The sequence below is a fragment of the Macaca fascicularis genome, chromosome 10 (assembly GCF_037993035.2).
Source record: "Macaca fascicularis isolate 582-1 chromosome 10, T2T-MFA8v1.1".
Classification (NCBI taxonomy): domain Eukaryota; kingdom Metazoa; phylum Chordata; class Mammalia; order Primates; family Cercopithecidae; genus Macaca; species Macaca fascicularis.
Genome location: NC_088384.1, coordinates 6,072,970 through 6,088,865, shown reverse-complemented (window position 1 = coordinate 6,088,865; position 15,896 = coordinate 6,072,970). Strand labels below are relative to the sequence as shown.

The 15,896-nt window shown below is 55.1% G+C and overlaps 1 protein-coding gene across 2 annotated transcripts in view; it reads left to right on the top strand.

Annotated features, from left to right (window-relative positions):
* Positions 1-270: 270 nt before the first annotated feature.
* The window catches only part of FBLN1 (fibulin 1), a 98,804-nt gene continuing 83,178 nt past the window's right edge, over positions 271-15,896 (top strand). For both annotated transcript variants that reach the window (XM_045363455.3, XM_005567010.4), the window contains exon 1: positions 271-452. In XM_045363455.3, coding sequence (XP_045219390.1) covers positions 374-452 — 79 coding nt within the window. In that variant the 5' untranslated portion in view covers positions 271-373. The remainder of the gene's footprint in view (positions 453-15,896) is intronic.

The following is a 15,896-nucleotide window of genomic DNA, read 5'->3' as shown; positions in this document are numbered from 1 at the left end:
GGGATCAGGTTTCACGGAGAGTTGGGGGATAGGGCTGGGGGCATTCGGCCCGAAGGCTCCCCCTCTGTGCCCCACCCGGGGAAGTCTGGGGTCCAGGCCCTCGCCCCCAGTCGTGGGCGCGCGCCCCTCGCAGCCGGGTTGCGGGGAGGGAGGGTCCCGGAGGGCCGCGGCAGGGGGCGCCGGGGAGGGAGGACCAGGCGACCCGCGGCCCCGCCTCCGCCGCGCCCTCCTCCCGGGCGGGATAATTGAACGGCGCGGCCCTGGCCCAGCGTTGGCTGCCGAGGCTCGGCCGGAGCGTGGAGCCCGCGCCGCTGCCCCAGGACCGCGCCCGCGCCTTTGTCCGCCGCCGCCCGCCGCCCGCCGCCCGCCGCCCATGGAGCGCGCCGCGCCGTCGCGCCGGGTCCCGCTTCCGCTGCTGCTGCTCGGCGGCCTCGCGCTGCTGGCGGCCGGAGGTAGGGGCGTCCCGGGTCCGCCGACCCCACTTAGGGTCCCCACCCCCTCGGCCTCGCGCTCCCTGCGAGTTTCGGAACCACGGGGACTCGGAGTCCGTACGCTGCCCTGCGTGGCGCCCCCGGACAGTCACCGCCGAGGCCCCGGCGACAACCTCCCCTCCCCCACGGCCAGCTCCGGCCCTCATCTCCTCCCCGGCCTGGGGACTTGTTTCAAAACCGGATTCCACCACCTCTCAAACACACGCTTCTACCCCAATCCTGGCAAATCCAGCCGTCTCCGGGGGCCCCACCCCGGGCCCTGGGGGTTCAGGGGCGCTGGCTGGGCTGGGGTCCTCTGGCTGGGGGTTACCGAGCCCAGGGCGCCTTGCACTTGGCGCTGGAAGCTCCCTCGGGTATCTTTCCTCACTGCTTCCCGCCTCCTCCCCCAGGTAGGGGCTGTTGTACCCAGCTTTCGGATGTGAAAATTGAGCCTGTTGGGTGGGAAGCAGTCATTTCCCCAGGAGACACTGGCAGTCTTGGGATAGGGGCTGGAGAGGAAGACACGAGAAAGCCGGGGAGCAACCTGGAGGTTTTGGGGGCCATAGCTGGGAGGATCGAGGGGCTGCGGACCTGGCCACCTCCTCGCTGCCTCCCTTCTGGGACAGAGGACCCAAGGCAGTGGTTCTGCCGGGCGGTGCTCAGCGGGGACTGAGGACAGGTCACTTCCACCAGTGGCAAGGGGGATGGAGTTTCCAGTAGCAGATCTGATCGATGGCCCAGACCTTAGGCCTCAACCCTGGGACTGACAGTTCCGGGACAGTGCCCACCCAGCCTGCGCTTTTCTCCCTGCTAACCCTCAAGGCCTGGTCCCTGGGGAGACCACCACGAGGTGCTGTGATCAGAGCAGCTGCTGGGTGGCAGAGCCATGACCTGTGACCTCTCTGCTGACCCATGGCTTCTCAGGGCCACTAGCCAGGCCCAGCACTCCTGGCGTCTTTGTTTCTCCGTGGGCCCCGGTCCAGGGGAGTGCCCCAGACCACCCTCGGAATCCTGAGTCTTAATCCCTGGTTTAGTTGAGTTCCTTTTAACCTCTGGTGACCGCCTTTGTTAGTCAAAGGGTCACTTGTCCCGATCAGTGCTCACCGGGGGATTCCAGGAAGGGGGTTGAAAGGGGCTGGAGGGGGAGGGGAGGCGGGGAGCTGAGCTCTACAGAGCTTTCTGGACTCGCTGCAGCAGAGCCCCGTGGAGCTCTGATTGTTCAGGCGGTGCTGGGCACGGCCTGGGCACCTCCTGGGGTTGGAGACGGTGTGGGGAGGCGCAGAGCTCAGTGTTGGCACCAGGAGCCTTCTCAGCCCCTGAGGTCTCCCTGGTGGCTCCTTAGAAGAGATGGAGCTTGATGCAAGGGGAGCGTGGGAAGAGGGCATTCCAGCAAGCAGCAGGCGGCCGGGTGGCTGCCAGCTGGAGGGAAAAGCCAGAGGGGCCCTGGGTGGTGGGCGGGTGGGACATCGGAGACCCCTGTTAGAAAAGGAAGGAGGCTCAGAGACCCCTGATTGTATAGATGAGGAAGCTGAGGGCCTGAGAGAAGGCGTGGTAAAACTCTCCCCGGCCCGCGAGTCTCTGCATTCTCTCTCACTGTTCTTTTCTGTCTACGGTTTGCGAACAATTTCTCCCTGTGCGTGTGTGACTGAATGAACACCCCAGGACTTGCGGGCCGGAGTGGCTCACTGCGCCGCTGATCCTTTTCCACAGAGAAGTTTGTAAGTGGAAGGGTTTCAAAAAGCCTCCTAATTGCACAGTTCGATAAAAACAGCTGGATGTCCCGTGGGCCTTTTGTTTCTTTTGGGAAGAAGTGTCTTTGAGTTTCAGCGGGTTTAATCAGGCACGGTTTGGGAAGGGGCTTTGAGAGACTGCCTGGCCCCGGTGTGCAGCTGTGAGGCCCCCGGAGCCCTGTATGTAAGGACACAAGTGGCACCACCCCTGCTCTCCGAGAGCTGTGGGGCTGCAGACGGTGAGCCTGTTAGCTGATCTGCAGAAACTCCTTTGGTGACGGCCACTTAAATGGAGAAGGGCGCTGATCTTTCTTGCCAAAGGGCCGAGAGGAGCCGCCTGTCTGTCCTGTGTCTGTCGGTCCCGTTGGGCTTTACTGAGAGCTGGGTGGGAGGGAGAGGAGAGGAGGAGGTGTTAGGAAAAGACGATTGTGTTTTCTCCAAAGCTTTCTTGGCCTCTGGCTGCGGCTGGGCAGCATTTCCAACTGATTAAAGGAAAGTTGGGAGGGAGAACAAAGACCAGGGAGGACTTGGCTTGAAAACATGTGGTCTGTGCCGCCACTCCTGGAAATTTCCCAGTCAGGAGGTGGGGTTCAGGGCACCCAATGCGTGAAGATGAGACTCTGTGCCCTGGGGGTCAGCTCTGGGGCCTCTCCTGCCACACCCACAGCTCTAGCTCACACCCTGCTCCTGGGCCCCGCTCCTGGCCCTGCTGAGGGACCCCAACTCAGGGCTGCATTTGCCACCCCTGCAGGTGTGTGGGGCAGGAGGAGGGGCACGCGGCTGACTCACGTTCAGGTGCTGGAGGCTCCACAGGCCTTGTGAGACTAGAAATCAGTTTGCATCAGAAAAAGCCACGATATGCTTTGGTGGTTTTCTCATTTGTAAAATGAAGAGAACAAAAACCTACTTCTTCGGTTGCCTTGAGGATTAAGAGAGAGAACCTAGGATGGTGTCTACCATGGCAGCTATATTATTATTATTTTATTTTTGAGACAGAGTTTCGCTCTTGTCGTCCAGGCTGGAGTACAATGCCATGATCTCGACTCACTGCGACCTCTGCCTCCCGGGTTCAAGCAATTCTCCTGCCTCAGCCTCCCCAGCAACTGGGATTACAGGCGCCCGCCACCACGCCCAGCTAATTTTTGTATTTTTAGTGGAGACAGCGTTTCACCATGTTGGCCAGGCTGGTCTCGAACTCCTGACCTCTGGTGATCCACCTGCCTCGGCCTCCCAAAGTGCTGGGATTACTGGCATGAGCCACCGTGCTGGCCAGCAGCTCTATTATTAATGTTAGCCATTATTCCTGTTGTCCCCTTCCCTAGGAAGTGTTGGTACCAGGTGCTTTCGCAGGCCTTGGGGGCTCCCTGGAAGCTCTTTGGAGGAGATGGGGCTAGATGTGAGGGGAGCACGGGAAGAGCACGATTCTGCCAACACCCCAGAATCATTCTCCCCAAGATGCCTCTGAATGTTCTACTACTGCCGAATTTCCCAGCCAGGCGCTGAGAAGAAGGCCCCATGGGGCTACAGGACTGGCAGCTGTCAGTGCCAAACCCGTGTCGGGAAAGGTGGTGTTCTTAGCCGTTCGGTCATTCATTCACAAAGGGAAAGCTCAGTGCCAGACACTGCTCTATGTCTTGTGGCTATGGCAGGAAAGGAGAGATACCTGGTCCCGCCCCCCGCCCCCCACCGCCCATGCAACTCACATTCCCTAGGAGATCCAGAAAAATGAACTGAGCCCTACTGGCAGAGTCAGGGAAGACTTCCTGGAGGAAGCGGCATGCAAACTGGGAACCTGAGGAGGAAAAGGCAGTGGCTAAGTCTGTGGGTGGGGCTGGGAGGATGGGGGAAAGGGTGTTCCTGGCAGGGGAAATGGCAGGGCCAAAGACCTGGAAGGAACAGAAAACATGAGACTTCCAGGGAAACCCCCTCCTTCTACCCCCTTCCAGTTCCTTCCAGTTCCACCAGTTCCTTCCAGCTCCTTCCAGCTCCTTCCAGTTCCTTCCAGCTCCTTCCAGCTCCTTCCAGTTCCTTCCAGCTCCTTCCAGTTCCACCCCCTCCTCACCACTGGGGGGACTGTGCTGTCTAGCGACTTCTCCAGCAGCTTCCCCGACCTGGTGAGACTTTAAAGCTGGGCTCTGAGCACTGGGCACCTGGGCAGGGCCGCTTTTCAGGTGAAGTTTATTAGAACAGTTCTAAGAAGGCATGTAGTTATTTTGCCAGCATATTTTATACAACAAGATTTTCCTTTTGCAGAATAGCAAATCATAACAATTTGATGAATGAATCCTTTTGTAGGCCCCATATGGTTCCAGTTTCCTTGTAATGATCTCACATGTGGCCCCATAACTGAACAGGGTGGGAGTGGGGAACCATTGTGTCAACTTCCCTGGGATCGGAGACCCCCTCAGGCTGGAGGGGAGCTCAGGGCTGGCTAAGTCATCTGCCGCAAGTCACCCAAGTCACCCAGCGAGGAGCGGGGCTGGGGCTGGGCCTAAAGCTGGGCTGTGCCCCACCTCCTTTAACCCCACAGTGGTCCTAACTAGAGGCTAGGGTGGGAGGGAGCGGGACGCCCGTCACCCTAGCTGCTTACAGGTTATTTGCGGGTTACTACACTGTGCGGAGCCAACTTTAGAAGGGGGTTAGGAAGCTGTGTGTTGGTCCCAATTCTGAAAGTGCCTGAAGAGATCTCGATGACACCCACAAACTCTCTGCCTCTGTTTCCTTCACTATGAGATGTGAAGGTCCTCTGGGTAATTATTATAGGTGAAATGCTTTACATTTAGTAATGAATGTCGTCTTCTCAGCAGCCCTACGAAATAGGTGATCCAGTGTTGTTTTGAACCTGTTTTTATTTTTTTATTATTATTTTTGAGATGGGGTCTCACTCTGCTGGCCAGACTGGAGGGCAGTGGTATGATCTCGGCTCACTGCAACCTCCACCTCCTGGATTCAAACCATTCTCCTGCCTCAGCCTCCTGAGTAGCTGGGACTACAGGCGTGCGCCACCACATCTGGCTAATTTTTGTATTTTTAGTAGAGATGGAGTTTCACCATGTTGGCCAGACTGGTCTCGAACTCCTGACCTCAAGTGATCTACCCGCCTCGGCCTCCCAAAGTGTTGGGATTACAGGTGTGAGCCACTGCGCCTGGCCCTATTTTTCCTTTTGGATCCCGTCACCCACTGAGTGAAAAGGTCCTGTGAGTTTTGCTACCTAGGTATGAAGCCTGGCTTCTTGTTTTGGCCTAGAACTCCTCTGTGGACCCACACAGTGCCATTCCTGAGAGCCACTGATGCGTGTGGTGGGTTGAGGATGGAAACCCAACACCTGTATACCCAGCGTGGTCTCCCCACAGCATGGGGACTCGCCCCTTCATGCCCCACCCCTGCCCCAGTTCACCTGTGTTACTTAGCTATGCCCTCACCCTAGCCCTGCAAAGGAGGTGCTGTCATTGTCCCCCTCATCAATGGGGGGACATGGAGGCCCAGAGAGTCCAGGTAGCAAGCCCGTGGGCGCACAGCTGCTAAGTGGCAGCACCAGGATTCGAGCTTGGGCAGCTTGGCCCTGATGCCATACCCCTCACCAGCACACTGGACAGCCTCATGTATCTGTTTTTTTTTTTTTCTGAGATGGAATCTCGCACTGTCATGGGCGCGATCTCGGCTCACTGCAACCTCCGCCTCCCAGGTTCAAGCAATCCTCCTGCTTCAGCCTCCTGAGTAGCTGGGATTACAGGCGCCCGCCATCATGCCCAGCTAATTTTTTGTATTTTTAGTAGAGACGGGTTTTCAGTATGTTGGCCAGGGTGGTCCTGACCTCGTGATCTGCCCACCTCAGCCTCCCAAAGTGCTGGGATTACAGGTGTGAGCCACCACACCCGGCCAGCCTCACGCACCTTTAGAAGACTTGAATCTTTAAGTCTAGTTCAGGGGGAAGCCTATTTCCTTTGGAGTGTGATGGTGGGGTGTGTGTGAGCTTTGGAGTCACAGCTGGATCTGAAGCCTGCCTTTGCAGAGGCTGCATGGCCTCGGGCAACTCGGTGATTCTCTCTTTGCCCCCTTTCATAGAATAGCTAGGATCACGTGAGCTCATTTGTGCATTCATTCATTCACAGACGTTTATTGAATGACTGCTCAGGGCAGGCATGGGGGCAGGATGCAGAATGAGACTGTCTGGCTTAGCCTCGTGGCACTAAGTACAGAGTTAATTATTTGTGCCAAGTGCTGGGCAGCTCAGGGTACAAAGAGACCATGCAAGAAAGAAAACATATAGGTCCCATGTGCATACGTGTGTATGTGCATATGTGTGTGCATTGGCGGTAGTTAGGGAGGACTTCCTGGAGGAAGGGATCTTTGAGCCGGTGTGGCATGAACAAGCTGGCCTGAGGAGAGCAAGTGTCCTGAGACCCTCCAGCCTGTGACGCTCCAGGTTCCAAATGCCAGGTGCGTAGGATGCATGACAGGTGGCCAGAGCAGCGAGAGGAACACCGGGGGAGATGCGTCCTGGAAGCCCAGGAGGCCCTTGGAGCAGGGTGGGATGTTGCAGAAGGATGAGGATGCCCCTCTGTACACTGGGCTGATGTAGGAAGTTGCTGCCTGGGCCAGAGCTGCCTGGAGGGAGCTGTGGGGAGAATGCTTCTCACTTTCCCAGAGAGGTGCCTTCTGCTCCTCCCCTCTTGCTGCCTTCTCCCGGCTGGTTCACCACCCAAGACCCCTGTCATCTCAGTGACAGATGCTGGGAACAGGCTCAGCAGTGGACACAGGCAGGTCTTGTGTTGAGTATGGGGCCAGGAGCCCTAAGAGCAGGCTCCAGTTTGTCCTGCTTCCTCCTTCAGAGGCCAGGTGGCCTTGGAGAGGGCACACAAGTCTGTCCTCATCCTGGACCTGTAAGGGATGCAGGGACATAGGCCAATCTGGCTGGATCCCTGCTGGCTTCCCAGGCTTGGAGGGGCAGGGCGCAGGTGGGGGTTGGGAGTAGTCGCCCAGTCCTGTTTGGCTGGAACTTTCCATCAGAGTCTCTGTGGTTGACATCTCGTTGCATTTCAGGCTTTTTGGTACCTTGGTTCTGGACACCACGGAGGCCACTCCAACTCTTTGCTGTAGCTTTAGACAACGCTATGGGGCAGGTGGGGCGGGGGCATGATCCTTTTGGGTGGTGAGTCCAGGAGGCACAGGGAACAAAGCCTCAAGCTCCCATTCACTTTTCAAAACTCCTGATGCCCTCAGCTGCCTCTGAGTGTTTGAGCTTGAGCAGAGGAAATCAAGGAAATTGAGGCTGGCTTCTCATCACATGCCCTTTCTTCATCCCCAGCTATTCACGGAGCTTTGCAACTTTTAAAATATCCTCGTTTGCCCGATGAGGATATTAAAATAAAAAAATAGACACCTAATCAACCACCATCTCGTATCGAAACAACTTCATAGAGGTAGGGAACATTTTGATGCCCCGGATTTTGGAAGGACGCGGTCTCACAATAAAAGACAGCATTGTAGATGGAATCGGGCAGGCTTTGTAGAGGTCCCTGGGTCCTGCTTTGATTTCACCCTATTTTGTTGCAACCCAGTGGAAATTTTGTCAGAGCAATGCCTGTACATGGGGTGGGATTTGGGAAGCCTGCTCTTAACTGCGGGCGAAATCCTCCATTCCTCCATTTACCCTCCATCTGCAGAACTTTTCATATTCCCAAACTCCATTCCGTTTGTAAATGAAAAAACTGAGGCCCGGACTTGCTCCAGGTGGGAAAACTCTCAGCCGTGAGATCAGAAGCAGATTCCAGGCCTCTGGGTTCCCAGCCCCCAGTCTCCCCTCTGTGACAATCTGCATGGTCAGCAACCTGGGTATTAAGATCCTAGTGGCTCACGGGCTTCCAGGAATGGGATCAGACATTGCCCAAAGCTTCTGCGATGTTTACAGCTAGCAGGCTGACGTTCTGGAAGCTTCCACCCAAGGAGTGGTACAGAATCTCTCTGAGCATCTGTATTCTTAGAAAGAGCACGTGGCCATATCCTTCCCAGGCGTCTAGGGCATGGTCCCTGCAGGCCATGTGACCTGTTTCTCTGCATGCCTTGGAACCTGGGGCATGCCACTGATCTATACCATAATCTTTATGGACGCTTAAGTCACCTGGAAAAAATGTAGTTTTAGCAACTGTCCCAGGCAACAAACGGTATCTGAGGCCTGTGAACTGAGCCATCTCCATCCAGTTACTCTGGCAGGCATGTCTCTCTCCTGAAGAGAGGTGGTGGACGTGGTGGCGTATTGGCCGTTGGGCACCGTGTCAGCCTGGAGGAGTGTGTGGTTCCTTTGAAAAAGAATGTTCTCCCTATCCTGGCGCGGTAACTTTTCCCTTTGTTTAATTGTGAAGCTTCTGTTTTTTCTTGTGGTCATTGCGCTGATGTAAGCACTTTTCCTGGATTGTCTCATCAGTCTTCCCCCATGCTTTTTTTTTTTGAGACAGAGTTTCACTCTTGTTGCCCAGGCTGGAGTACAATGGCACAATCTCAGCTCACTGCAACCTCAGCCTCCCGAGTAGCTGGGATTACAGGCATACGTCACCACGCCTGGCTAATTTTGTATTTTTAGTAGAGACGGGGTTTCTCCATGTTGGTCAGGCTGGTCTCAAATTCCCAACCTCAGGTGATCCTCCTGCCTCCTCTGGATCTGGAGGTTGCAGCTCACTGCAACCTCTGCCTCCCGGGTTCAAGTGATTCTCCTGCCTCAGCCTCCCTAGTAGCTGGGATTATAGGTGTGAGCCACCACGCCTGGCTTTTTTTTTTTTTTTTTTTGACAGTCTCACTCTCACCCAGTATGGAGTGCAGTGGTTCGATCTCGGCTTACTGCAACCTCTGCCTCCCGGGCTCAAGCGATTCTCTCGCCTCAGCCTCCTGAGTAGCTGGGATTTCAGGCGCCTGCCACCATGCCAGCTAATTTTTGTATTTTTAGTGGAGACAGCGTTTCACCATGTTGGCCAGGCTGGTCTCGAACTCCTGGCCTGAAATGATGACTGCCCACTTCGGCCTCCCAAAGCTCTGGGATTACACGCGTGAGCCAGCGCTCCCGGCTTCTTCCCCCATTTTTACAGATGAAGGAAATGAGGCACCCTGAGTCTTAGTAAGGGAGAGAGCCAGATTCAAGGCTGAGCAGTTTTAACCTGCAGTGTTGCCTTCCCTGGGAACGTTCGAGTTGAAGGTTAACAAGATTTTGAGAGAGTTTGCTCTTGGTTTATATCTAATATTATGCTTTGGATCTAACTCACGTGGTCAGAGGCAGGGTCAGATTGAGACTGGTTGATTGAGACTCCTGAGAAACAACAGGAAATGGTCTGGGAGAGAAGATTCTAGGTCCCCTGAGGCCCTGCTTCTCTCTTGAGCCCCCACATCCCAGCGTGGAGTTTCCAGCGAGTGCCTGTTCGGCTTGGGTGGGTGTCCAGTGTGGGACTGGTCAGAGGTAATTTTTGGATCTCAGACCTGCTCACAGCTGTCGGTGGTCGGGGATAGAAGAAGCAGGCGTGGCTTCGTTTGGCCAACATTACCCTCCTGACTCACAGTGTTCCAGGGCTGCTCGGATGCCCTAGGGTTTGTGTACAAATGGCCTTGACTTTACACCCTTCTGAAGGTGGGGGGTCTGACGGATTAGGCAGTTGGTTGGATGCTGTCGACCCCTGCAGAACTCTTGGTAGCCATGAGGTGTGGAGTTGGCGTGGGGGATCTTTTAGCCCCAGTCCCCTCTTTGCCCCCGCCCCAGCCTGGCTGAGGGTCCTGGGCAGGCACTGAGAAGGCACCACATGGGGTAGTACTTGATGAGCAGGTGGGTAGGAGAGTGAGGTGGGAGGTGCCTCCGTGGGCCTCAGATGGTCCCCAGCCTGTGTGATGGGGCAGTGAAGCTCAGGACATCCGGTGTTTGGATATCCACAGGTGACCCGATCCCCAGGTAAATGAGCAACTGGAAGTGCCTGCAGGGATGCTGGAGGCACAGCCAGGGTGGGGCTGGACCTCAGGCCCTTCCCCACCCCCATCTCCCCACCCTCACAGGACACACTGGGTAGCTAAGATCCTTGTTTTTAGGATTTTTGTTTGTTTTGAGATGGGGTCTCCCCCTGTCCCCCAGGCTGGAGTGCAGTGTTGCAATCATGGCCCACTGCAACCTTGAACTCCTGGGCTCAAGCCATCCTCCCACCTCTGCCTTCCAAAGTGCTGGGATCACAGGCCTGAGCCGCGATGCCTGGCCTTTTGTTGTTGTTGTTCTTTTAAAGTTGTTAAGTCATCTTTATTTTGGTTGCAAAGTTGCAAGCTGTTTTTTACTGAACATTTTAAGTCTCATTTGAAGTTTCATAGCTTGCCATGTAAACCATTGCATACATGGTCAAACTGCGGTACAGAACATTCTGAAATACAATCTATTAAATTAATTCACTTGACACTGTTCAGATTACTGCATGAAAACAACATTGATTGAAGAAGGCAAGTAAATCAATGGGCAAAACATCTGATTGCTTTCATAATGCAGGATGTTACAAGATGGCCAACAAACACTAAATTATTTTGCTTAAGAAATGTACTTTTTATTGTGGTAAAATATGTGTCACATAGGATGTGCCATTTTAACCATTTCCTTTTTTTTTTTTTTTTTTTTTGAGACAGAGTCTCACTCTGTCGCCCAGGCTGGAGTGCAGTGGCATAATCCCTGCTCACTGCATCCTTTACCTCCCAGGTTCCAGTGATTCTCCTACCTCTCAGCCTCCTGAGTAGCTGGGATTGCAAGCGCACCCCACCAAACCCGGCTAATTGTAGCTGGGATTACAGGCATGAGCCACTGCGCCCGGCCCATTTTAACCATTTCTAAGTGTACGGTCCAATGGTATTAAACACAGTCACATTATTGTACAGTCATCACCACCCTCCATCTCCAGAACTTTTCACATTCCCAAACTGTTAAATACTAACTCTCCGTCCTCCCTCCCCTAGCCTTTGGCACCTATCCTTCTACTTCCTGTCTTTGACAAATTCCGTACAGATTTAACTCCTCTAGGGACCTCATAGGTACTCTTGTCCTGGGTCACTGTACCTGCCTTACTGGCCTTTCTTGATTTTCATAACCAGAGTAAAGCTTGTTTATTTTATTTTGTGACGGAGTCTTGCTCTGTTACCCAGGTTGGAGTGCAGTGGTGTGATCTTGGCTCACTGCAACCTCTGCTTCCCAGGTTCAAGTGATTCTTCTGCCTCAGCTTCCTAAGTAGCTGAGACTACAGGCGTGCACCACCATGCCTGGCTAATTTTTGTATTTTTAGTAGAAACAGTATTTCACCATGTTGGTCAGGCTGGTCTCGAACTCCTGACCTCATGATCCACCCACCTCAACCTGTTGGGATTACAGGCGTGAGCCACCGCACCCGGCCAAGCTTGTTTATTTAAAAGGGGACAGAGACAACTTTTTTTCCTTTCTAATCAGAATGTGTCTTGGAAAGGATATGTCTGAGGGATGGGAGTGGGGTTGGTTTTGTGCTTGAGGGAAACTGTTCCCACCCTGTCCCACGGTAAGCTTGTAAAGAGGTCGGTGCCCTTGTTTTGGAACACAAGTTAATGACACACCTTTTCTTGTGTGGGCTACACACATCTTTAACCTGCTGCTGATAGTACTTTTGTTGGCATCTGGAGCCATGATGCCAGGCCCCTCTTCCTGAAGCTCAGTTTTCCTCGAATGGGTGGGAGGTAACCAGTGCTGAGCCCACCAGGGAAATCGAGGCATATCTCCAAGGCTAAGAAACGCAGCCACTCCCCGACCCCCAGCTCATCCCTGGCCTTTGCCGAAATTCTAACGAGCCCCGTATTTTGTGTGGGTGGGCTCTGACCCCTAAGGATTTTCCTGGGGGTCACTGCCTCCATCCCCTGGGATGATGGAGGAGGAGGAGGCTTGTTTGTGGGGCAGAGGATCCTGCCCCAACAGCCTTTGCATGTCAAGAGTGGTCTTGCTGATGGGGCCCCTTCCCCTGGCTCTGTTTAACCGGTGCTTACTGAGCCATGATGTTTGTGCTGGGCATGGGCAGGTGCAACATGGACAGTGAGAGGAGGAAGACACCATCTCTGGCCCCCAAAGGCGGTTTTAATTCAGGAGGAGCAAGAAAGAACAGTGTTGGAGGCTGCCAGGACTGAGCCTGATGCCAGAACCCAGGGCCCAGGACCCGTGGGTGAGAGCAGTGGGCAGGAGGGCGTGGAGGCCACTGAGCCCTGTGAGGAGCTGGCCGCACACTGGTTTGTGGTGGGTGCAGCACAGCCTGGGTGGGAACAGGGACACCTTAATATTTATGTTCATGTCACTGGTGACTTGACGCTTTTCAGCTTCCTCTGTTCTTAATTCCATGTGGAGCCCAGGCAGGATGATAGCAGAATGAATGGAAGGGGTCGAGGGGTGAGAGCCGGTGAATGAGAGTGGCCTTGTCTGTAGGCCCATGTGGGTCAGGGCCTGGCAGTTGATTGGTGAGTGTTACAGTGAGGATGATCGTCCCCTTCTCAGGCCCCCTCCCCATGCCTCTGCCTCGTCACCATCCAGCCTGGCCAGGGACCCTGCTCGGCTCGTCGTGGACTCTCTGATGGGGCTGTGCAGGAGCTCTCCCTTGGCTAATGATGGGGTGAGCTCAGCTTCCCTCGGGCACAGCCCCCAGATGGCTCTGCTTTGCAGAGTTCCAGCTCTGGGGCTGCTCAGAACATGGGAGCTAACTTCCGAGTTTCCGGAAGACCGAAGGACTTCACATTTGATTTTCATGGTCCTGCTGAGATTAAGGTTCACAGTGCCCAGGCTCCCCAGCAGGAAGCATTTCCAAACCATTTCTGCAGCTCTGGGAGCAGAATTCCCAGGGCCATGGGAGCCTGCCCTCCCATGTGTTTTCCTTTCTCAGAGTCCGAAGGAGGCTCCGGGGCCGCAGCTCACCCGCGGGGCATTCCGCACACCAGCACTCGGCTGTGTCTTCCCCATTTCTTATGAGCATCGATAAGTCAGTCCCCTTCGATGGTTTAATCCTCCAGCCAGTTTACAGAGAGCTTTCTGTGTGCTTGGAACTTTATAAAGTGCATCCCTCTTCTCAGCAACCCTGGGAAGATAGTGCAAGCCCCGTTCTCCCACTGGGGAAGCTATGGTTCAGAGAGACGATGCCGCCTGCCCAGGGTTAGAGAGCAAGAGAGTGCTGGAGCCAAAGGCTGTTTGGCTCCAAAGCTTACACACTTTTCACTCAACTCTGTGGCTGCAACGTGCTGGCATGGATGCTGGGGGTATACAAGGACGGGAGACAGAGCCTGCCCTCAAGACATTTGTGGCTATGAGTGTAGGGCAGGCAGGCAGGGTGCTGGAGGATGGAGACACATGCGCCAGGCACAGGGTGATGTGGGAGCAGAGGGGCACCTGAGCCATGCGGGGGGGCAGGCCAGGAGAAGGTGACAGGGCATGGGAGGTGGGCTAGGACAGGAGACAGGCTGCAGAAGACATGAGGGTGAAACTGCAGGCGGGGGCTCAGTGGGCCTGGCCAGAGAAGGGGTGAAGGGAGTGTGGGGGCAGACATGGGAACCGGGCTTGGCTGCAGAAAGGATGAAGGGAGTGGGGACAGATGGGAACTGGGCTTGGCTGCACAGGGGAAAGCAGCCTCGCTGTCAGGACACATGGCTGGATCACATCATGTTCATCCAGGAGTGCACCACGGCCTGTCTCATCTGTAACAGATAAGGTCATTGGCTTAGTGAGTGCTTTTGCTTTTCTTTTTTTTTTTTTTTTTTTTTTTTTGAGACGGAGTCTCGCTATGTCGCCCAGGGTGGAGTGCAGTGGCCGGATCTCAGCTCACTGCAAGCTCCGCCTCCCGGGTTTTTACGCCATTCTCCTGCCTCAGCCTCCCGAGTAGCCGGGACTACAGGCGCCCACCACCTCGCCCGGCTAGTTTTTTGTATTTTTTTAGTAGAGACGGGGTTTCACCGTGTTAGCCAGGATGGTCTCGAACTCCTGACCTCGTGATCCGCCCGTCTCGGCCTCCCAAAGTGCTGGGATTACAGGCTTGAGCCACCGCGCCCAGCCGCTTTTGCTTTTCTTAATGAATTAGAGCAAGAATGAATGAATGAATGAATGGGAACATTCAAGGTTATCCCTATGATAACGTGGCTGTCACTCCGGATGACGCTTTGGTGCTGGGAGGCCCGCAACTCCAGACAATCTGACGTTATCTCTGGCTCCTGGTGAATCTCACGTTCCATCGTTGGAGAGGGGACACCTGAGGTGGGGGATGGGCTGAGTGGTCAGGCTGATGGACATTGTTGGGCTTTGCTGTGGGACGGACCTTCACGCTTACCCACACCACTGCAGGGCTGTTCCTGCCAGCCTGGGGGAGCCGGGTGAGAGTAAGAAGGGTGGGTCTACCTTGCGCTGCAGAAAGCAGCTCTGAGTTTCCTGGAAGCCCTGGGGAAAAGGGAAAGCCCAGAAGTTGTCACTGGGGGGCATGGTTCTAGGTGAGACCCCCTCCTCGTGGCCGTCTGGAATGGCCTGGCTGAGCTCCAGCTCATTTGTGCACGGACCCTATCCATTCTGGAATGTTTCTGGAAGTTTCTCCTCCTCCCCTGCTGAGATCGGGATGGAGCATCTGAAGGCTGCATAGTCTAGAAGTGCTTACAGTGGTGGATGACCGACAGGGTGGTTTAGCAAGGTGCCGCCTCACCGAGCAGACAGCAGCCTCCCTCCGGGCCACCCCGAGGGCCCGGCCTGGAAGAAGAATGCGCTCAGGCAGAGCACCCACAGTTGTATGTGCGGAAACGGAAATGCTGCCAAGCCCAGTGGGATTTACCCTCTAGGGTCTGGAAAGCCGTTAGGAAGGAAAAGTGGTGCTTCTTAAAGCCCAGTTTTGTAACGTCCTGCCGAGAGGTGACCTTCTGCCCAGCAACTGAGGCTGTCGGTGCTAATGCTTTCTGGCGTTTGAGTCCTTTAGACTGAGGGCCAAGTATGTGGGCACCTGGCACCCGGCTGCTCCTCCCTCGGGGCACAATGGGGTTGTCTCCCTTCCATGAGCTGAGGGGCTGGGAGGGTGCCCATTGGGGCTGGGGCATGGGGCACAAGGGCCTACGCGCCCAGCTCATTTGGGCTGTGGTCTGGCTCTGAGGGTGCGGGCCCGCTGCTTGGTGCGTGACCCTTTCATCTGCCCTTTTTGTGAGTGGGAGATAAGATGGCCAGACTGCTGTTCCTCCTGAACCTGTGCTCTCTGCTTTGCCAGTCCTGTCCTCACCAGTCTTCTCACAGGTCCCCGTTTCTGTAGAAGAGGGGGTCTTGTGGTAGGTCAAGGGCAGAAACCATCACCAGCCTTGGTTTCCTCATCTGTAGCTTGAGGCTTATGTCCTGGCTCCTGCCCCTTTGCTCCCAAGATTAAAGGAAAAAACACAGATGTGGGTCACAGAAGCTGGTTTAGAATTGGTGGTTTTTAGGCTGGGTACGGTGGCTCACGCCTGTAATCCCAGCACTTTGGGAGGCCAAGGCGGGCGGATCACCCAAGGTCAGGAGTTCGAGACCAGCCTGGCCAACATGGTGAAACCCCATCTGTACTAAAAATACAAAAAATTAGCCGGGTGTGGTGGTGGGCACCTGTCATCCCAGCTACTCAGGAGACTGAGGCAGGAGAATCACTTGAACCTAGGAGGTGGAGGTTGCAGTGAGCTGAGATCGCGCCACTGTACTCCAGC